Here is a 23488-nt window from a genome sequence, read left to right as displayed (position 1 = left end):
CCACCCCGGAACAGTAGTCGCTGTGTCTCTCTGGCTGCCTGCCTGGCTCGTGCCCAGACTGAAATCTTTGCGCCCTGCCTTCTAATCAACGGAGGCCTTTAATCTTCGGAGCGCTCGGTCACATGGTGCGCCCAGCATTAAAAAAACCACAGGCGCTTCATTCGGCGCTAGTGGAGTGCGGGGGAGCCCTGAGCGGGCCGAGCCGAGCTCCCATTGGTCAGGAGGTGGCCGCCTCCCTTTCAAACCTTTTTTTTTTTTTTTTTTAGCAGTTTCGCGACCGTGCAGCTGCAGGAGAGGGGCGCGATTTTAAAGTCTGCCAGGCTACCCTGCGAGCTACATTTTAGTAGCGCACGACCACTGCCCCGTACAGGATCCTGCTGGCAGCTGAAGAAAAGGGGGTTGGAGGAGAGGGTGTAGGAGGAGGTGTTAAGCGAGACCAGTGTGCGTGTTGACTCGGGGGGTGGGGGGGGGGGGGGGGGGTGGGGGATAAGTAAAGGGTGACCGTCCTGGAGGACTCTGATTGGCTCCTCCGTCTCGCCGGCGCAGGAGATCCCGCTCTCGGAGATCCTCCAGGTGGAGCTGGCCCGGGATTTCGCCAGCCTGCCCCAGGGCAGCAACCCGCACTGCTTCGAGATCATCACCGACACCATGGTCTACTACGTGGGCGAGAACCATGCGGCCAGCTGCGCCAACCCGGCGCTGGCCGCGTCCGGAGTGGGCCTGGAGGTGGCCCAGGGCTGGGAGAAAGCCATCCGGCAGGCGCTGATGCCCGTCACCCCCCAGCCCAGCGTCTGCACGGCTGCCGGGCAGGCCAAAGACCACAGTGAGTACCTTTTCCGATCAAAAAAAACTCCCCTCGCACTGGACACTGCAATCTTAAGGTAGCGTGGCATAGATGTAAAGAGTCCTATTGGTATGCATGTGTCCTGGTTTTGTAGAATATAGGGACCTTAAAGTAGCATAGTGAAAATCCCATAGACCGGCTAGCATGCATGTAAAGGAAAAGGCTGTGATTTGTTATGATCATTGTGGAACTGGGTAACAGGTTGTGAAAATGCTTTGCCTTTCAAAAGAATGCTTGAAGGTGCTTGGTTTGTACATGTCCCACACTATTAAAAAACATGTAAGATTATTCTTCAAACAAAATTTGTCCTTGTAGGTCCTTGAAAAACCTTGATTGTTACACTACAAATAGAAACATGGTCTGCATTGTGACATCATAAAGTCATGCTTCACTTTCTCTTGCTGTGTCTGTGTCACAGAGACAGGCTGGTTTTTTAATGAACTTTGACTGTTTGTCACCATTGGTGACCGTTTTGCAGAAGGTGCACATGAAGCAGATTGCTTCCCCTTCTTCCCTTCCTAGCCCTGATTGGCTACTGCTGGTGGGGGCCCCAGCTTCAAGGAGCTGCGGGGGGGTAGCCCTAGCTGGCCGGGCACTTCTCGTCCACATCGTGTTTCTGAATATGTCCGATACCTGACGAAACAAAGCAGGGTTCTTTCTATTGGACAGCCTCAGCGCTGCTAGCTCTTCTGATATGCCTGTTGCATTTGTTGAATTGTGAAGGGCTGTGCTTTTTACCCGAAGCAATCATATATTATCATTATTTTTATTTATTTTTTGTGCCAGCACTTCTTTATTGAATGTTTTTTAAATTAACATTTTAAAGCAAAATTAGATCATGCAGGTTTTTTTAGGTTAATTATTATTATCATCATCGTAAGTTCACTCAAAGGCTCTCCACAGCACTGGAATCTGCTTTAGTCCTCAGATAAAACTGGAGTACAGGAAAAAGAGTGAATCAAGAAAGCACAGACAATAATGGCGGGGGTCTGACCTCAGGCCCGAGCGCTCTGAAAGCAGATTGCCAGATGCCAGATTAGGGTAAAGCGAAACAGATGAGCTCGTCCTCTCCCCCCCCACCCCGTTTAAATCACTGGGAGCAGCTTCGAAACGCCACCGTATTACTACGGCGACTTGCAGCGTCATTGTCACGACTACGCCGCAGTTTTTATCGTATTTCGATGAAACCGGCGTGCGACTTCGTGGTTCCACATTAGGTTTCACAGGGTTTTGCGCTTCAATAAGATTTTGGTTTCAGTAAGGCACTGACACTACGCAATTTTCACACATCTCTCTTCATATTACTGCACGTAAAGTTATGATACACTTAAAGCATAGGCCCAGCCGCATGGCAGTGGCTTCTGCCACTTCTTGTAGTAATTGATGTACTTATTTTGTTCATGGGTACATACTCTACATTGGTAACACTTTACAATAAGGTCACGTGAATTAGCATTAACTAATGTAGTTGTTAACTACTAGCTACTGAAAAGTTAATCTGTACATCTTTGTAAATGTATTTGTACATTGTTAATTCATGATAATATTGACAGTAGTTAATGCCAAATCATATTGGGATTAAAAAAACAGTTAATGTGTTTGTTAATGGTTAACTAATTATAAGTGTATCCTATGTTTGCTAATGTATAAATAATCATGTAACTAATACATTAGTTAATGTATTTATTAATGACTTAAATGACATGCTTAATTAATGTAATTGTACATCATTAATTCATGTTAACAACTACATTATTTAATGCCAATTCATATGACCTTTTTCTACAGCGTTACAGATACATTTTTCTTAACTTGATTTGATGGAATTTTCAGCCAGACACAACACAGAAAGAAACTGTTGTAAAATTTCCAGTCGGGGGGGTGTAAACAGAAACTCCGCTGTGAACTGAGGTGCAGACACAAGCTCTGCTATTAGCTTTTCCTGCTTTAATGCTTTTAAACTTCATTGTATAGAATGTAGGAATAATGTCTCACATATCTCAGACAAATGCTAAACCCATTTCTTCTTTTTGCTCCCCTCCAGAAGAGTTGTCTATCAGCATATCTGTGTCTAACTGCCAGATACAGGAGAATGTGGTGAGTGTGGTGTCTTTTTCACCAGTGCTACAGCAGCTTCCCAGAACTGTTTGCAACGTCCTTTTCTTACACTTCTCTATTCTATCTGCTGAGTTCGCATATTGTACGAGTAACAAAATATGGAAGTTGGAGGTTGGGATTCGCCACCAGTGGTGGAGTTTTACCAGCGGGTGAAAGTTCCCAGTTTTGGGGTTTACTATTTGTATTTGTTGGGACATACAGTGTGAAGCTTCTGTCAGATATTTGCAGCAGTGAGCCAGTGATGTTCATTTTTATGAGTGCTGCTGATTTTTTAAAAACACTGTAGACTGAGACAAACCAGTGCTAACTGCCATGTGATATGTACAGTATGCAGTAGGTACGTTGGAATTCTGTGTTACAAGCGCCCTCAAAAATAACAGTTAAACAATGAATCTACAAAAAAAACAAGCAGTTTCAGTAGTTGTATCTGCTATTGTTGTTATTGTTGTAGTAATAAAAAGATTAGGAAGCATGTTTTTTTTGTTTTTTTTGCAGGACGTCAGCTCCATCTACCAGATATTTGCAGATGAAGTCTTGGGATCGGGGCAGTTTGGGATTGTGTATGGCGGTACGTTGCTGCGTTCCTCTCTGTCTTCACATGGCTGTCGCAGACTGTTTGAAATACCTTTTCCCTCCATTCTACCGTATTGTGCATCTGTCAACAGGTTCAAGTTCCTTAATACTCTTCTGCGAACATACAAACCAGTGTATTCAGTTATAATAAAAATGTAGTATCTAAATTGTGATTATGAAATCATAATCATCTGTGGCTGAGCTCAGTGACAAAGAAACATTTGACAGTTTTTTTCAGCAGCCACGTTTGGAAAATTCATAAATGATTTCACTGCTTCCGACCGGTGAAAATATAACATCATAAAATCATAAATACATAGTCATTGGGAGTACAGCCAACCAGAATGTGCTGTTGGACAGTATTAACAATGGTAGCAGTGGTGGGTAGGAGGCTAATGACTGGTGCTCAATTGTTTCCTGTTGGCAGTTACGCATTGTGCATGTTCTTATGGTGCTATGGACCAAGGCAAGGTGAACTGCTTGCTTTGTGTAATTTGGATTACAGAGACAGATGTTTGATTCTGCGTTTCATTTAGTCCCGTGTAATTTATTCGATCTGTTTTCTCTTTTTATATATGTGTGTGTGTGTGTGTGTGTGTGTGTGTGCAGAGTGGGGAAGCAGAGATTCATTCTGAATGAAAGACTTATCTTGAGTCAAGATTACTTAAAATGAGCCGCCAATGGCAAGATATGGAAAAAGTAGTGCTAATATTTGTTAGCTATTATGAATTAATTTGAACTAGCTGCCTAAAGACATTTTCACATCTAGCTCGCACTGGGTAGCTAGATTACTTAAATAATGAACACTCACTAGCTATCCAACTTTGTGAACCTCTGGGTACGGACTGAGTTTGACACAGAAGTTTGATTCATACTGCAAGTTAGCAAAAACCAAGCACTAGCTAGGTATTACATAGCATGCTATTCTATTTTTCTATGTAGAAACCAGTTGGGACTTCTGCAATCAGTTGATGTAACATAATCAAATGCGACATTTCTATAGCAAAGCAGGTCAACAGATGTACTTTGAAACACTCAAAAGTTCTTATGGTTTAGTAACATCCTTGTTCATATAGCTGTGATATTTGGGTGTATTAATGCGGAGCTTATAATTATTACAAGTGTGAAGGATATATACCAATGGGGCACCAGTCAATCAGAACTGAGTAGTTATCCAAGCCGTGGTATAAATATATGTGGCTGCATTTAATATTAAGTTGTGTGTTTCTTTTCTGTTTGAAGGGAAGCACAGGAAAACAGGGAGGGATGTTGCCATCAAAGTGATCGACAAAATGAGGTTCCCCACAAAGCAAGAGAGCCAGCTGAGGAATGAGGTGGCCATCCTTCAGGTAAGAGAATGCTCGCCACTGTACCTATGGTGACCATGGGTTCCTATATGTCCTCACTTTGGGAGGGGTCAACTTTGGTAGAGGCATTGCTCTGGGGTCAGTCTGGTAGGGTCTTCAATGTAAATTTCTGTGAGGTCATCATTATGGAGTTATGCCTGTGGTGTCATCATAGTGGGATCATCACTGTGATGAGGATGGGACCTAATCTCTGTGGGTCATTGTTTCCCTTCCTCACAGAACCTGCACCACCCTGGTATAGTCAACTTGGAGTGCATGTTTGAGACCCCCGAGAGGGTGTTTGTCGTCATGGAGAAGCTCCACGGAGACATGCTGGAAATGATCCTGTCCAGTGAGAAGAGCAAACTCCCTGAGCGCATCACCAAGTTCCTGGTTACTCAGGTATGCCTTTCTATGGGCAGCAACACGCTGCTTATACCTACCCACTTTCACTAGGCTAGGGGCATAGCAGGACTGGCCCAGGCAAGGGTTTGATGGCCTGTACCAAAATATTGGCACTTTCGCCTAACAGTGCTTGTTACAGTGTTGTTTTTTTTGTTGTTGTTATTTTTTTTTTGCAATAACTATTTTTCATTTGTGTTGTTGCTACTTTACTTTAGACTGGTGTTTGTACGTACTAGAACTCGCTGTGAATAACAAAATAATTGTACTTGGGAAGAAAAACTGAATTGGTGCCCTACACAAAATTCTTTTCAGAATTCTCTTTTACAAGGGAGAACAAGATGCGTTTTACCATAAATACTCTATGTACGTTATCACAGTTCTTTGTATTTTTATTGTCTCAGATCCTGGTGGCGTTGAGACACTTGCATTTCAAGAACATTGTCCACTGCGACCTGAAGCCAGAGAACGTCTTGCTGGCCTCCGCTGAACCTTTTCCTCAGGTAAGAGAGTCTACCCAAGTACTACCCAAGGTTTGACAGCTATCCGTCACAATGAATGTTGGGGATAGGACTGGAGTTAGGCTGAAGTTACTGACAGATAAAATACAATTGTCAAAAAGACTATACGAGTGGGACTGTCAAAGTTCTTTATTCCTTTCTTTTATCTTAATGCATAATTGTGTGTCTTTCTTAAAACCAGTTTTTTGGGGATTGGGGTTTTGAGGTGGGTAGAGTTACAAAACTAACAAAAAAAGTCTCTCCACACAAATAATTTATTTAACTTGGTTCCGTTTCAAGTGAAACAACTGTTAAACTACTTTTTAAGAAATAAAACTCACATACTGTTTCAAGGCTGTATCAGCACACACAATATACGCAATGGCTTCTTTTGGGAGACTAGCATCCAGAGCTTATACTCTGTGATATTCATACGTTTTTTCCCCTCATGCTCACCGTCAGGTGAAGCTGTGTGACTTTGGCTTCGCCCGCATCATCGGCGAGAAGTCGTTCCGCCGCTCGGTGGTGGGCACCCCGGCCTACCTGGCCCCCGAGGTCCTGCGGAGCAAGGGCTACAACCGCTCGCTGGACATGTGGTCCGTGGGCGTCATCGTCTACGTCAGCCTGAGCGGCACTTTCCCCTTCAACGAGGACGAGGACATCAACGACCAGATCCAGAACGCGGCTTTCATGTACCCCCCCACGCCCTGGAAGGAGATTTCCGGGGAGGGTAAGCGGGGTGATGGGCATGGCTGCATTCAGTTTCCCACCAGGGGTAAATTAGGTAGCTCCTAATTAGCTTTAGCTCCTCCCAATGATGCAATATAGTACTGTATGATCTGTAGGGAATATAATAGTCACTGGCTCACAGGCGAATACATCAGAGTGCCAACACTTTACCAGCAGGTGAACCAGCAGTAACTTGAGAGAGCAGAAGAAACATGGTGTATAGGCTTAAAAAGTACCTGGGGACAAAAGTGAACAAAATGCATATTCGAGCTTTTAAAATTCAAGACTACTTGTCCTCCGAAACGTAGTGGTGTTCATTTCCGATAAAAGCAAAGTATAAAATTAAATCTCTGTGCCGTCTGAACCCATAATGTGTATGTTCCTACCGCTCAACTTCAGCCATGCCCAGACACACACAAAGAATTTCCATTTAGCGATTAAATCTTAAGGTGATGTGTGGGTATTGCAGATTTGACAAGGTGTGATGCGTTTATGATGCTTTGAGAAGTTCAGTTTCAGTTCAGTGAGATGACTCAAACGCAGGTTCTCAGTCCAGCCTCAGTTGAAGTGGCCCAACAGCTTCTAACACACTGTCCACCTGTGCATCTTGGGAGACTACAGCCTTCAGATTTCTGCCTCTGACGCCTTTGGGTGCATTTCACATGAGTTTCGAATCCAGTCACATGCTCCTTATCTTAACTGCACAGCCCCAAAAACAAATGTATTCATTTGACAAATTGGACAAGAATGTGGATCAACTCCTGATCTTAAGTGAACCATTTCACAGCGTCTTGCTTGCGTGCTTGACTTATGAGTGACGTCAAGGTCGAACACAAATTTTTCCTTATTGAGTAAAAGGAGGTGTTCTTTTGCTGCACGAAGCACAAAGTCCACATTGTCCTTCTCCTGCAGTCTTGTTTTTTGTTTCGGCGCTCCCGCACAACTATTGAACTTTTTGTTCTCGGTTTTGTTCTCCTCCTCCCACAGCTACGGATCTGATAAACAACCTTCTTCAAGTGAAGATGAGGAAACGGTACAGTGTAGACAAGTCCCTGAGCCACCCATGGCTACAGGTAAACGCACTACGATGTCGATCATTTGCATTTTCTTACGACTAATTAAAGGACATATGTCCCAATTGGAAGACCATAGAATTGTAAACCTTAAATACTGTGCATACCCCTTGTTATGAAGTTGGACTGTTCACTGGAGCACTTGAGATTTCATGTCAGGTTCACTTCACAATTACAAAACAGGAACACAAGGTGCTCAGTAAAAGCGGAAGATTTGATAGTATATTCAGAGTGCTGAATATCATTTTAATGGATTGTTGAGATCAGCAGGTCAGGGCGTTGAGATCCTGCTTTGTAACTCTCTCTTAGGGTATTGCTTCTCAGGTCAGTTCATGTGTGTACCAATGCTAAACCCCTGCCTCCCCATCCAGGACTACCAAACGTGGCTGGACCTCAGGGAGTTTGAGACGCGGCGAGGGGAGCGCTACATCACCCACGAGAGCGACGACGCCCGCTGGGAGGAGCACGCCCGGAGGCACAACCTGCTTTACCCCAAGCACTTCATCATGGCGCCCAACCTGGACGACATGGACGAGGGGCCCTAAGGGGGGGGGCGGGGAAGCACCTGCACCCCGTGCGCGATGCACACGGTGGGGCCACGGAAACCCTCTCCGCCCGCAAGAGACCTTCGGGAAAGCGCTCCCTCCTCCTCTGAGAACTGGCCACCGCAGAGAACCGCTGGACGCTGGACGCTGGACGCCGCCGGAGCTCGGCCTCCGGGTGAAGGGGCGCGTTCGTTGCGAGCCGGTCGGCGGTCGCGCTATGCTACGTGGAACAGAGAGGTGGCGCTGTGCGTGCGACGGCGCTAGAGTGCGGGGGACAGGAGACCAATGCACTTCGCAGACTTTGTGCTCTCCTTTTTTCCCCTTTTCTTTAAATAGACTGAAGCTCATTCTAGAGATTGAACGAAGGCCCCTCTCTCCACTTAACATACTGCTTTTTTTTTTGACAAGCCATAAAAATGCATCTGTTGAACGTATTTGGTTTGAAATATAATTTCCCCTATATTTTTCTGCCTCAGAATGGTAATAGTCGTGGCACAATTCCGCTCCACCCAGAAAGGGTAAAAGCTTGGACCAAATGAAGGAGTAAAAAGCACAGTTGCCCTTGGTTTAGATGGCCTATTTTTCTAAATGTGAGATTTTGGAAAGTGTGTTTTTGCTATCTCTGCATAACTAGGTTAAATGGGTTTTGCTATCCCAAGAGATTTTCAGCTGTTTTGTTTGTTTGAACTGGAACGCATAATGTAGGCTAATGTGCTCAATACATATGTGTATTGAACAAAGGGTAGAATGTTTTTGCCCTATAGGTCAGCTACCCTTGTCTGACTGGTCCTAAAAAGTCAAGCAAAGGTTTGAAAAACAACAGCTGCTGCTAATGTCCTTTAGCAAAAGCAACTAATATTTTTATAGGGGGCTCCACAAAAAAAGAATGTTCTAGAAATTTTGTAAAACTACCTGATGGAGTTGCTCATTCAATAACTTCAAAAAAGCTGCTGAATACTTACAATTCCCCATCACCTGGGCAAAAAACTGAGTCACCAAAGTGAGTAAAAAAACCCCCAGAGTTTTGGTATGGCTTCCCTAAAATAATTCAAACATTTCCTTGGCCTTATCCCTTATTGTCAGCATGGTTTCATTTGTCAATCTAGTTTCATGACAATCAGGATGTGATGTAAGTTTTTCACAACAGTTCCCTCTCATCTACATTTCTGATGACCAACATTCCAAGTGCAATGTCAACAACTGAAATGACCATTGTAATGTTTTACTTTTCCTTATCCAACCATGTCACTTTTTTATTTTATTTTATTTTTTTTTGCTTTGCAGTATGGACACTTATACTTTCCAAGATGGATGTATAACTTAAAATTAATATTGCATATATGAGAGACTGTACTAGAACAATAGAGGTGAAGAAACCAGCTCAACGACTGGTGATATCTGATACTAGCATGATCTTTATGTGTTATGCATTGCATGTTTTTGTTTTTTTTTGAGAGGTGGAGAGACCCTTTTTTGTTTTGTCTATGCCTCATCATGCAGCACATCCTAGTCAGTGCAGTTAAGTACTGGAACCAAACTGTGTGAAGCTGGTAGGACTGTCCCCACTCCTGGACAGCACGGTCTGAATATATACGTTTGCGTCTGCTCGAGAGATTCCAGCAACGGAACACTTTTTTTTCCATTTTTCTAAGTGCAATTCAGCGGAGTGGACCCACGAAGCAACATTCCTGCTTAACATTCCTAAAAACGCGACGCTTTCGCGCTGCGTCCGTTTTGTGGCCTTGAAGATGGAGGAAACGCGCTGCAGCTAACATGGTAGAAATGTCCTCAGACAAGAACATTCATTTTTTTTTTGTTAGTGTTCAATTCCTCAATCCACCACCTTCAGTAAGAGAATGTCCTTCATCCCGTGGAAACTAGTTACGGCTGAAACAGCGCCTAGCCTTCCGACCTGCCAGTCATCTTTTGAAGTTGAATTTATGCTTATCCAGGGTAGTAAATGTGGTCAGGGCAAATCACTCTGTCCTGGGCATGGCACTATATGGGAGGCAGCAGAGTGACACTGTGCCAGGTTTGTGGTCCAGTGGCTTCTAAGCGTATGGTTGAGCCATTTCTCCACTACCCGCAATCTTCGGTTTACACACTTATCTTAAAACACTCTGAATCTCTAAATACGGTTTCCCAAACAAATGTTGTACGCTCCTATTGAATACTCACGGCTAGTGATGGAGGCCCAAAACCACAGAGGATGGTAAAATCACTGCGGAGAATTTGGTGGCTCTCCCTGAATGGTGACCGTTTTCCAGAGGGACCAATCGGCTTGTGACTGAAGCCCCGCCCCCTGACACGTTCAGGTCAGACCACCGCTGAACTGAATCGGGAGTGCTTTTCCCTGGACTGAGCCGGGAGGCCCTCCAGGTAAAGCAGGGAGAGGGTTCGGGGCGTAGGTCTCACCACCACGGAACGCAGGATCCAGCGAGGGCCAGAGATGCAATCCGGAGAACCCCGTCACCCGCCTGGGTTGCCGATGGATTGGCAGGTGTCAGTATTTTTGTACACTTTAGTATTTAGACTTAATAAAATTGCTACAACACTCTTGGATTTGGTTTTTTTATTTTTGCCACAAAAATTCCTTTTTAAATAAACTTGCCTCCAGCGCTCTTACGAACCGATGGACGATACTGCAGCAGTGAGATTGACCTAACAAGAAGCACAAGAAGACCTCCCGAATTTAACTCTGGGCAAAAATCACTGCCTTGTTTTGGGTCTTCGGGTGCTACCATGTGCAGCAGTTTGGAGGGGGGCAGAGAGCCAACTACCACATCACAGTGGTGCTACATGCCAATGCCAGGGCTGGATTGCATGATCCCCCTTTAAAAGGATTTTCCACAACTGAACATGCACGTGAAGGCCGCAAGTTTGGAGGGGGAGGGGTCCATCTTGTGGATGAAACCCTCCTCAATTCCAGCTCAGCATTTTTTTCATGCATACATGAATGCACCAAATAAATCACTTACCATGTAATATAGACAAGTAAAAAAGGCTTGATACAATAAAAACAGTTTGTGCACAAATGAAATGCAGTAAACAGGTATGTTCTATTGGGTCTACCAAGGTCAGTGTAATGAAGGGCATGGTCTTTTCCAGACACATTTGGTTCTATCAAAATTGGCCAGGTGGAAACGGGGTTTCCTAAACTATGGTTCCATAAGGCGATTTTCAGCAGTTCCCTCTCTGACAGTCCAATGCGTGGGGCACATCAGTCCAGATCAGTGCTTGGCTACTTCCATGGTAACCAGGACCATGTTTAATTGGATAGTTTATTTGGTGCTCCGACTGATTGGCCCACGCCTGTCTCCATTACTGTAAAGAGGAGCAGTGCTCTGCTGGGAGCAGATTCCCACCCAAACCCCTAAAGGATGAGGTGGCATACCCCCCCCCCCACCGGGGAGGGAGAACCCAAACTGTAGCCAGGCCAGGCAGATGCCTCCTCTCCGGTTTTACAAGTCAACAGGCACACTAACAGGCTAAGTAGGGTGTTTCACTAAAGGTGCATTAAAGGCAGGAGTGTCAGTTCCCTTCAGGAAGGGGTGAGCCATGCTCCTCGAAGGTGTCCTCCTCGGGCTCAAAGTTTCAGCTCGCTGAATCCTGCTACAGGGAGGGGTGCAGGCGCCCTCTTCTTCCCCTTCTCCGCCGGAGGGGGCGGGGCCAGCCGGTTGTGATTCAGCAGGGCGAAAAACTTGAACCTGTCGCCCATTTTTGCGGGGTCCGTCAGCATGTCGAACCCCCGGGTCAGCTGGGCCCGGGTCGAGGCGTCCGGACTGTTCTGCAGCAGAACCTGGGAGGAACAAGAACAGAACGCGGCTTCCATTTTGTTCTGGTCTCACGGCAACTGAGCCAGTGTTCCCCCAGGGGAACTCTGCCTTGCACTCACACCACACAAACACATCAAATAACTAAGAGAACTTCAAGAGAATCTGGTGCCTTAAAATAGCATCTTTCTAGCCAACAAATTTGGGTTAAAATAACTAGTTGGTAAAGTTAGTTTTTGATACATATTCATCTCTTTTTGGTGGAGCGTCAGTGACTTCAGTCATAAATGGAAACCAAAAGTGTAGGTCAACATGAAGTCATCCCAACGTGCAGATTGTTTTCTGAAGAAAAAAGAACTGCCTGGTTAAAAGAAATAATAATGAAAGTTCTAAGCAAATGAATTCCTTTAAAATTTAATATCAAGCTTTGAGAACCAGTTACCCAACCTGAGAAACAGAAATAAACCAGCTGGAAATATTTACTGGGCCTCTTGCAGTTGGCTTGCCTGTTAGCCCTGTGTGAGAGTGAGGTTCTCCAGGCCTCGACTAACCTGCAGGCGCACGTCGATGCCCATGTTCTGCAGGAACGTGCGCTGGGCCACGGGGCCGAAGCAGGCCACCCGGCCCCCCGCGAGCCTCCTCAGGTAGCTGAAGTCCACGTCGGCCGTCAGGTCCGCCGTGCCCGGGGCGCTCAGCACGTCGTTGGGTTTGTGACCCCGGAAACCCTGAGAGAAAAAAATCGACGAGTGCTTTAACGGTTGTGGGCTTGGTGTTGCTCCGCCTCTTTTGTGGGGCAAGTTATCATCCATAAGTTCTGAGGTGAAAAGAAAATGAAGGGTGTGCTTTATATCAAAACACTACCAGTTTTATTAGTGACTTGCTGCTCCGAACCAATCAGCTTATGCCGTGGATAGCAAAAAAAAAAAAACCCATCCCATTGGTTCAGATAAGTCACTGACAGGCAGCCACATGGTAGCTCAACTCATTATGCCCTTCGCACAAATGCCAAATCACCTATTTATGTACTGTTCAATTTAAGGCTTTATATCTCAGGATGTGAGCATCACAGAGACTTGGAAATTAGATTAAATGAAGCAAGACACTAGCACCATTCAATACTAATACTAACTTGTACCATTTAATAGTAATTCTGACTAAGTTTAGTTAATTGTCATAGTTTAGGTATAAATGAAGTGCCACAAATACACAAAAATCTAGGTGAAAAATGCTACGTTGAAGTTGCCCCTCTTTAGTTTGCAATGAAATATTGACCATCACAACTGTAAAACACGTAAAACTATACATTTCCTGGATCATTAACTCCTTGACCACAAGTGTGAAAAATCTGAGAGTGATATGCAGAACTACTAAACTATGAAGCAAAATTTAAGCATTGTACCCTGGTGTCCCTTAGTATTTCCAAATATAAAACGGCTAAATCGTGTATTACTGTAAATCATAAAATGATCATATGTTACAGTACAAATCAACTGTTTTGACTAATGAAACTCACTTTTGCATGCTTTTCAAGAGGAAATTACTTTTCATCAGTACAGGGGCATGGATATCTAAGGGTCCAAAAACCTATCCAAAAATCAGAAAACGAAAAATGCCTTTTGTCCGTTATTAATCATTAAAATTCGTCAATTTTTCACCAGAGCCCCATTAGAAATGTTAAAATAGGAACAAATGACATAAGCAAAAAGCAGTTTCCACTCATAGAATGATTTCGGGAGCAATGCAGGTCTGACATGAGCAATCTCAGTACGCTGTCATCCTGGCCACTGGCGGGCTTGTGGAGAATGCAGATTCAGAAAGAAAAGTCCTCTCCAGTATTTTGTTCCAATCACTTGAATGTGCCCATTAGTACAATTATTCCACCAGGAGGCAGAACGAATGACGAGTCCAAGGGTGGAAGAACGAAATCAGCTGGCCACGAGTCCAAGGGTGGAAGAAACACGTAGCAGGACTTACACTTTCCGATCCCTGGACTTTCCACCTCTGCTGACAGCTCAGGCCCACGCTCTTAAAGGCAGCCGACCGAAAGCCCGCACTTCGGGTACAATTCTGAGCGCGCTCACCCTGAACGTATCCGTCCCAGTCCCGTCGTGCCCGTAGTCCGCTATCAGGGCCGCGCCCCCGTCCTCCACGATCCGCCCGCTCAGCTTCTGTATGACCACGCCCCCCTCTGGGCAAACCTCCACGTGCTCCCTGCTCTCGTCCGGCTGGAGGGCGGAGGACAACGTTAAACGTTTTCACAAAAGGACATCGCTGTCCTCTGGAGAAGCTGTCAAACCAGCTACACTCCAGTCATTATTCATGAATTATTAAAGGGTATTTTTATACATTTTGGTTTCACCATGTAAAAATTACAGCACTTTTTTTAAATAAATAGTCCCCCCATTTCAGGGCACCATAATATATGCATGGGGGGCCTATGTATAAACACTGCTGCAATTTCTAAATAGTGAAACCAAAATGTATAAAAAATAAAATTAAAAGGTGAGAATGTGTACTTTAACCACACATAAAGTGTTTGATTACAAATCGAAAATCGCGCAGTACAGAGCCAAATAAAGAAAACAATATGTCTTTGTCCCAAACATACGGAGCTCACTGTAACCCTTATAGCAATGGTAAAATGTAACCACGGATATTATTTTGAAATAACAACCTCTGTGCCATTGAGTTGCAGGTCATTCATTCATAATGGTAATACTCATTATACTCTCAGGGACTGAGCTATACAGTAATTCCTCAAACATAACAGTCTCCCTACTTCCCAAAAATAAATAATGATTAACCCTTTGAAGAGTAGGTTGTTGGAATGTTTTATTTTTAAAAAATTCTGTCAGTGTTCTAAAACTCCAGTAGTGCTTGTGGTACATCAGCTTGTCTCCTCCATGCCCTCGGGGAGCGGTGACTGAAAGAGAAGAGCTTTAAAACGGCTTCAGACCTGTATGAGCGCGGAGGAGGCCAGGGTGGGGGCCGGCACCAGAACGAACCGCAGCCGGTCGGCGTCCTCGGGGTCGATGTCCACCATCATCTCCCTCCAGCCCCGCTTCGTTTTCTCAAAATTCGCAAAACGAGAAAGTATCATTTTCAGTACAGGACTCAACCTTTCCTTATTATTATTTAAAGAACACCTGCTTCCCCCCCCCCCTTTTCCTCATCAATATGGAATTTCTAATTACACCCGTCTAGTTATTGCTAATGGGGGTATATTGCGATGATAATTATCAAATGCGATAGCGGTCTTGGCCACCAAATGGTGCATTACCTTTCCTTTCGTCTTTTTCTTGTTAATTATACCTGAAGTGGTTAGTAAACAACCAAACTAAAAGAGGCTGGGTGAAATGCTTCTGGAGGAAAAAAAAACTGTTACAGGATGTTGATGAGACAGCCAATCATTACCAAGGTCATAAGGTTTCCATGTGATCATGTGATGTGTTCAATCACATGGAGCTACGAGGCCTAGTTGCTCAATGGCTGTCTTATGGTCAGTGGCAAGGGTTTTCCGGAAGTATTTCACATGACCTCTGAAGTGTGGTTGTATACTACCACATCAGGAATAATTAAAGCGAAAAAGACGAAGAAGAAGACAGGCAATACACCACACGGTGGCTACAACCATTATTGCATTCAATTAATATCGCCGCAATACATCGCCCATCCCTACTGCTAAGCCACCCACACCCTGAAAAGCTGAACCATTAGCCAGTGATTATTCTACTCTCTGACATTCACATAGTGAAGGAGGCTGGTGTCGATCAGCGTTGAGGCTTATCGATCACTGACAATGACTGGGAGTCTGAGTGCAGAGTGCAGCAGTAACCCAGGGAAGCATGAAAGACTGAACTGTAACTAGATTCTTACTAGCATTGACATAATTTTACTTTTGACAAGGAGGCACAGTATGTGGTGGTTAACCCAGGGGCAAAAATTTACCTGGAATTTATGGATCGGCAAGGCGTCAAAGAACTCGTGGGCAAGGTAGATACTGAAGCCTAAATCAAGGGAAGAGCACACATTCCATCATAAAATGGCGATGCCCATTTTCCCCATCTCTACGAACACAGGCAAACATCCATGAACGTTGATGTTTTTTGTGCTATGTGTAACAGCTAGATGAATTTCCCCATTGTGCATCTTGATGTTCATAAGTCCTTAGCATTGCGTGTTGGAGCCAAATCAATTTCCCCACAGGGGGATAAGTTGACTACCTGACTGAGTGACAGACTGACTTAACTAAGTAACATCAATGTGGATGTATAGAGATGGTGTCTGCTCTATGCTAAATAAAGAAAACCCATTAAAGAATACCTGACTGCGGTAAGCAAATATGGTCCACCAATAGCGACACCTCCAGCCAATCAGGCTTGGAACAGGCCAGCCATCAGCATTTGGCAGGGGATCAAAACTGATTTTTAAAGACTGCGGCTCACCTTTAGGGACGTCGTCCAGGCTGCGGTACCAGGAGATGGGCAGGCCGGTGCCGGTAGTCCCCCGGCGGTAGGCCGGGTCGTTCTCGCTGCGGGACACCTGGTTCAGGTCCCCGGTCAGACTGCGGGCCTGCACCTCGCTCAGCCTGGGGCTCACCTCCACCAGGTGAACGGACACGGCCGTCCCGCCCAGCACCGCCCGCAGCTGGCTGAACACCTGACAAATTTTACAGAGATGGATTAAGATGAGACTCTTCCATTAGATTCAGCCCTCAACTACTGAAAGATGACTTGGCTGTTTTCACTCAACAGATTAGCAAAGGGAACAGCACCCTCCTGTGGCTACTATATGAAAGTACAGTAAATTCATTTTTCTAAAGTTGATCCCCCATCTCCCTCAGCATGTTTTTTGAAAAATACAAATCTGTAATGGAGCAACTGGAGCACTTATAAGCCTAAATAAGTCCAGACGTGAGAGTAAGGTGGACAAACTGACTTTAGAGTGAGACAAGTTAATGGCACGCCACATACTAACCTATACACTGAAGTATTTTTTTGATACATCCATCTGGATAAGACCTTCTGTTAAAGGATGTAATGTAATGCATTGCAATGACACACTCAGTATCAGGAGATAATGTAATGCAAAACTGCACTCAATATCAGGGTGTAATGTAGTGTCACTGTCAGGATGCAGTGCAATGCAGTGATGCACTCACTCTCAGGATGTAATGATGCACTCACTCTCAGGATCTGATGCAATGTAATGATGCACTCACTCTCGGGATCTGATGCAATGTAATGATGCATTAACTCTCGGGGTGTGATGTAATGCAATGATGCACTCAGCCTCGGGGTGTGATGTAATATAATGATGCATTAACTCTCGGGGTGTGATGTAATATAATGATGCACTCACTCTCAAGACGTCACTGGCCAGGGAACCCCTTCCAGGACCAAACTCCACAAACTGAAACTCCTTTGGCTTCCCTGCTGCCATCCACTCGCTCACACACCAGATCCCCAGCAACTACATAGCAAAGCAGGGAAAAACATTATGAGTGCCAGAGAGTTACTGAGTAACAAAACATAAATGACTACTTTTAGAGTAACAAGTTATGAACTCTACACCAGTGATCACCTTGAGCAGTGCGACTGAGGACTTATTCTGTCACTAGAGCAAAATTCCCTAAGATAGGTATTGTTCTATAACATGGGTGGACAGAGAGGGCCATATCAGTTTCTGGACCTCATGCTAACTTCTGCTCTTAATTATTTAAAGAATCCAGTCATTCATACAATCTGACATTTTAGGCACATCACAGTAATGACAGATGAATACTATTCTTGTGCCTGCATATTAGGCTACGCCTTCTACTGTGATCTAATGCACGAATGAAATGGTGTTGGAGTATACAGCTAATCAGCTAATAGAGCCAGAGGAACGAATGTAAACAAAAACTTGTAAACAGACTGGACAAACATCTGAAGAAGGTTAGTATTGGGATAAAAGTCATATCAACCTCTCCAAAGATTTGACTGATTTCTGGCGATGTAATGAAATCCCCATCCGCTCCCAGCATGTCATTCTTCACATAATATCCCTGGAAAATGAACAACACTCTACTTTTAATAAAATGTATGGACTTTTCCTTAGACATCATGATTATAACACTCAGGAATTTAGAGTTGAGGCTATTTTTGTATTCTGATTCCATGACTGTGAAACCTTTGAGGTTTCAAATCTTTGAGGACGAGCTATACTGAAAAACATTATGAAAACTGTGTAGGCGTAAAAGTTACACGTACTCACCAACACAGGATTGGTTAGAACTTCCCTCGTGTATTCTGCCACTGAAATGGGACCAGTCGCTTTGATTTTGGAAGTTAGGTGCTTGAACATCGCGTTGCTCGGCGTATGCTTCTCCTGGATTGTGCTTGAGAAACTCTTGCTCTCGGTCCATCTCCATCTTGCTGTTTCACACCACAGAAATAATGCATATAACAGTTAGCTTGGTAGCTAGCTGCAGCCAGATTATACTGTTCGAAAGGTTATATCAAGACTACAGAGTAAACTTTTATGTGCATAATTTAGCTAAGGTTCCTTAAGCAATCTAGTATCTGTAAGCTAAATACTGCGTTGGCATAACGGCAAATTTTCTAAACGTGGACCGTTACTTTGTCTTGAAGTTAAACCTTGATATAATGTTAGGCGTTACATTGTGCATTTATGCCAACCCGTTGGTTAGCGTTTATGACATTGAATGCATATAGCTACGTAGCAAGCAAAATGTTAAGATACCCTATCATGCTAACTGACAGTAAAAACTGTGCATTACGTACACGGTTCAATGAATTGCGCTGGCTAACGTACCTGAACACGTTAATGCAATTTGTCGGACACAAGCCCTTTGCAAAACAGATAACGCTCTCATGTTTAGCAGTAAGTTGCATGCTAAAGTAAGCGAGCAACCACAAGGACATAACATCCGGTAGTCACTTAGGGCGGAAGAATTCAAAATAAAATAAAAAACTTATATTTCCTGTTAACTGTTTTGTAGTACTGAACCAAAATGAATGAGATTAGTGCAAACGATCTTTCGATCATAACATTAGGTTGTAAATTAACTTAAACTGATAATTTTATGTCATCTCATTCTCGGTTAGTTTATGAGCCTGTGAAATTGCTCTTCTGTGAAAACATAGGATTCTAACAAAAAATTGTGTGAATTTGATTCCTTTGTATATCTCGTAATGAAATCTGCTGAGTTTTATGTCTGTATTCCTGTATTTACCCTCGGAATTGTTTATATATTAGGTATGGAAATATTGTTACTTATCAAATGTCTGTTTACTACATGGGATGAGTTTTATATCACTGATACATTTTTTTTGCTAGGGTTCTACCCAAGCTTGCTCCAGGTGATGTTGAATAAAATATATTTTAGGCCCGTGTGTGATCCATTTTACCAATTTTCACAAATATTTATGCATAGCTTTTCCAGTAGACTGGTTTACAAAGTATACATGGCAGAAATTGACTATTTAGTTACATAGTCAAATACATATTACTATGTTTCCATCATTATCTGTGTTTATGTCATGTTTTTGTGCTCTGTCAAATGAAATGAAAATAATGTTAGGGTTTATCATTATTTTAGTATCGCAAATTTGCATTTTGAACGCAAATTAAAAAACAAAAAAAAAGGCTTTAATTTTGAAAGCCTCCAGCCGGAAGTTCCGAATTACTGCCCACGTCCTGTCGGGACAGAATAGCTTTCCAAGGCGCGATAATCGGTTTGATATTAGACAAATAGACATTGGTTTAGTGCTGGGTGAGCGCAGAGCCGTGAGGTAAAATATAGATTTGGCAGTGGAATCACCTGAGTTAACTATTCGCCAAGCTCTTTGTTTAGCTGATCGTCACACAGTTTAGCTGAAATGATTATCCTATGTGTATGGGTGAATGAATAACCTAGCTACATTAAAAATAACGCTTTAATGAGATAAAATCTAAAACAGTATTGGCTAGTATGATCGTGAACACGAGCTGTAAATAGTTCATGAGCTCTACGAACAAGGCTGTAACAACATGTTATCAAACTATCTATCTACACCTCTGTAATGACAAATATCAATTGCAAATCAACGAATCATCGCTAGTCATTGTACTATAAAATATAGACTGTATAACAGACTGTTGGGGATATGTGTGGATGACTTGTATCTTATATAGGCCTACATGTGTGTATATTTTATTCATATTAACTAACACAATAACTAACCCTGTAGTTTAGATGGGAGGGTGTTTTCAATGGCAAGGGAGCTCTGCCCAAGCAGTCTCTCAGAAGCAGTAAATCTAACCTTAATGAATTTATTTGGGAGACCAGTGAAACGTAACAAATTATGATTTGCTAACACTTGAAGTAAACATTAGTGGTGTGATTTGAATGATATAAGTGGCCAGAGAGACTGCCCTGGTGTGGAACTTTGGACAGACAAGTTGTGTGAACTGACTCCTTTTCTGCAGAAGAACACTGATTATATCCAGTTCATACCTTTCCCTGTCCTACCTCTTTGGAGTTTTATTTACAATACTGACATGTAAGTGATTTGAAGAAAAAAAAGACTATATATATATTTTTTAATCTTTATTTTGTGTGTCTTGTGCAGATGCCCTCTGCAGATACATTTTCTGATGCAGCTTTAATGTGATTCATTGTGCACAGTAAATGGCAATAGCAAGGTTGGAATCAAAGGTTACAAAGGAGTTTCCATCGGAAATTGTTGGGTCAATTAGGCTATACGTAGTGACACAAAATCATGATTATCTCAAAAAATAAGAAATCTAATCGCAAAATTTAAACTGTTGTGTGTTCAGATCAATATTGTTGTGGAATATATTTGCTAACTGGTGGTCAAACACTGTTTTTAATATAAACAAGATAGGAATCAATAATTCAATTTTTTTATCTGAAAAGAATTCTATTAAAAAATTGAAAAATATTAATAAATTGAAGTAGTCAGTAGTAATGATAGTTACATAAATTACACTTGCATTTTTCCACAAATAATAGGCTTACTGAGGCCTTGCTTTGAATTGCATCTCTTTTCACTGTCCATTGATGTCTAAACTTACAAGACATCTCACTTTGGAAGTTGTTTTCATGCAGTACAGGCTATTTTGTACTTAGACTATTTGTACCAACAAAGAGACATACATTTTTTATCTGATATATTTTTTTAAAAATTGATTTGCAACAGGCCTACAATATAGGCTAAACCATGTACGTGAACACATATAGCCTAAATTGTGCTGTTTTTTCCCCACTATATCCATTGCAGACTCCCTAAAGCCAATGACTGAACCGTGTGCGGTAAATCTAGTGTGTTTGTTTTCAGTAAGATTTAGCAGAAAAGATGGTGAGAATCCCAGAAATGCAGGCATATTCAAGATGGAGGGATGGAAAGAGCTTGACTCGACTCTGGTTTTGTGGGTAATCCGTGGATTTAAAATCTGAACTAGAGTCTTTCGAGGACCCCTCTTGGCTGTCGGTGCATTTGAAAGCTGCTGCTCCAGTATGGTATGATGAAATGTGCTATATGAAGGCTTGAAGTGGAGGATGTAGTTTAAAATGTGCTATTATCCTATTGTGTGGCTGTTGTAATCCGGTATTTTACGCAGACAAGAGTAACACTATAATGTGATGGGAGTAGGACTAATTCACAGATGATTATCAATCGGTCTTCTCCATTTTCACAAAATTTTCAAGAGAGATAATGGGTAAATTCCCAACAGGAAATTAGGGGTTACAAAGAATTCCAGGCAATTTCGCTGCTAAAAGTGCAGTTTTATGAACTTGTAACCGCTTACAAAATGGAGGGTTGAGGGGCTGAATTTGCTTGGTTGTCATGCACGGTTAATGGATTGGATCATGCTCAGTCCATGTTAAACAGATTTTTGTATTCACAAAATGAGTTACTAAATGCACTTTAAAGCATATCTTTAAATGGATTTGGCTACAGGCTGAAATTGTCTTATTTCTCTGCAACACTTGATTATAATGCACCAGATAGCTTCCCATTGTAGGCTGAAAGAGGAAGCTTTAAGTTATCGTACAGGTTCTAGATGTGATTAGTACAATAGCACCACATCTCCACAGGTTTCCTCTGGTAAACAAGTTCAGCTATGATGATGTCAAGTGTCCAGCTCTAATGGGCAATGCCAGTCTGACACTGTTGAATGCATTCGCCTGAAGACTGGCTGACATGCATGATTCTTTCGAACAACAAAAGAGCAGCAGTGGGAATTGTCCGCTACAGCCGGCTGTGGCAGATGGCTGGCTCACTCGTGAGTAAATTCTGTGCAGAGAAATGTACGGCCTAATCACCGGAATAAATTATTTCCTGTCTGAGTTTCAAAACTGTCCTCCATTTTCAATCACTAATTCAGTCTTCCCCTACCCAATAGGCTAGTGTTGCCCAGACTCTGGGTTGGGAAAGGGCCTGAGATTGGTTGAAAGACACTGCACATCGTAACCTTCTCCGCTGACCTGCACACCAGTCAAATTAAACACTACAGGAGGGCTTATACCGACTGTACAAGCACTCGTTCAATAATGTGTTACATTTATTTTTATTGAGTATTTTTCCATTGAAGTAAAGAGAGGATCGTTGAAAATGCATTTTGTCGTTGAAGTTAGTCCTGCACCCAGAAAGTTCGGGAACATCAATCATAAGTGAGGTGGCCTAAACAAGTGAGGAAATTTGACAGATGAGCAATCCTTCAAAACTGTATGTACCAGAAATTTAAGAGTACAGTATGCGTTTTGTAGGCCTACCTATAGGCAGAAAAAGTGGAACACACTGTTGACCTTTGGCAAGTCATTACCAGTTACCCACCGGCTCCTGCCCCAGCATTAAGGAATGTACCATACCTTGCAAATGAGGGGTACCCCTTGGGCACTGTTTTCCATGCATAGATATAGAAAGTGTACACATGCAATCTTCCAACAGGTGTCATAACTGAAATCCCTCCTCACCTAAAGGCTACTCAGGAGTGGAGACAACTGTTTAATGGAGGCTGGCCATCTCTGACACTATGATATCTGATATTCTCTTCCTGTGAAGTTTCTGGCTTCAATTTCATAACCAATTTTCTGAAAAACAAAGAGACAAATAAAATGCATTTAGAATGATATTTACAGGGCTCTGAAGTACAAAATATAAATTCAAAGAAAACAACAACAAAAACTTTCAGCCCTGATCTGCGACACATAAACACGCAAAAACAAACAGCCCTTGAATGTAAAACAGTAAATGCAAACACAAGCAGCCCTGAGATGCAGATACACCATTCAAAAACAAAAACTTATTGCCCTGAAGTACAAAATGCAAGCACACAAAAATAAAACACAAAAACAATATGTGCAGATTTGAAGTGCAACATTCAAACAAACAAAAACTTGTGGAGTGTAACGCATAATGTAGATATTTGTTCCAAAGAGCACAAAAAGAAGGTGCATTGAGTGCTATAGATGCAATTCTCTTAACATACATACAGGTGGCACAGGAGTGAGTCAAGCACAATTTCAAATTCCACATTTAACAGAAATAAATGGGGAAAAATTATTCTAAAAAGAA

The 23488-nt window shown here is 42.9% G+C and overlaps 2 protein-coding genes across 3 annotated transcripts in view; one reads left to right on the top strand and one right to left on the bottom strand.

The window, feature by feature from the left end:
* Positions 1-10684, top strand: part of prkd3 (protein kinase D3) — a 66196-nt gene extending 55512 nt beyond the window's left edge. For both annotated transcript variants that reach the window (XM_035412642.1, XM_035412650.1), the window contains 9 exons: positions 547-823; positions 2889-2941; positions 3458-3530; positions 4778-4884; positions 5122-5283; positions 5688-5786; positions 6246-6513; positions 7500-7585; positions 7957-10684. In XM_035412642.1, coding sequence (XP_035268533.1) covers positions 547-823; positions 2889-2941; positions 3458-3530; positions 4778-4884; positions 5122-5283; positions 5688-5786; positions 6246-6513; positions 7500-7585; positions 7957-8130 — 1299 coding nt within the window. In that variant the 3' untranslated portion in view covers positions 8131-10684. The remainder of the gene's footprint in view (positions 1-546; positions 824-2888; positions 2942-3457; positions 3531-4777; positions 4885-5121; positions 5284-5687; positions 5787-6245; positions 6514-7499; positions 7586-7956) is intronic.
* Positions 10685-10687: 3 nt separating this feature from the next.
* ndufaf7 (NADH:ubiquinone oxidoreductase complex assembly factor 7) lies at positions 10688-18838 on the bottom strand. The gene is made up of 10 exons (XM_035412683.1): positions 18720-18838; positions 18159-18319; positions 17869-17949; positions 17265-17375; positions 16349-16562; positions 15852-15910; positions 14860-14973; positions 13985-14128; positions 12455-12628; positions 10688-11929 (listed from the first exon to the last, which is right to left on the bottom strand). Exons 1-10 carry the CDS (start codon positions 18832-18834, stop codon positions 11717-11719), a joined length of 1386 nt encoding a protein of 461 aa, XP_035268574.1. The 5' UTR covers positions 18835-18838; the 3' UTR covers positions 10688-11716.
* Positions 18839-23488: the final 4650 nt, after the last annotated feature.

Source organism: Anguilla anguilla, chromosome 1 (genome assembly GCF_013347855.1).
Source record: "Anguilla anguilla isolate fAngAng1 chromosome 1, fAngAng1.pri, whole genome shotgun sequence".
NCBI classification, from domain to species: Eukaryota; Metazoa; Chordata; class Actinopteri; order Anguilliformes; family Anguillidae; genus Anguilla; species Anguilla anguilla.
Note: the sequence above shows the minus strand (reverse complement) of the source record. Positions and strands in the feature narration are given on the sequence as shown.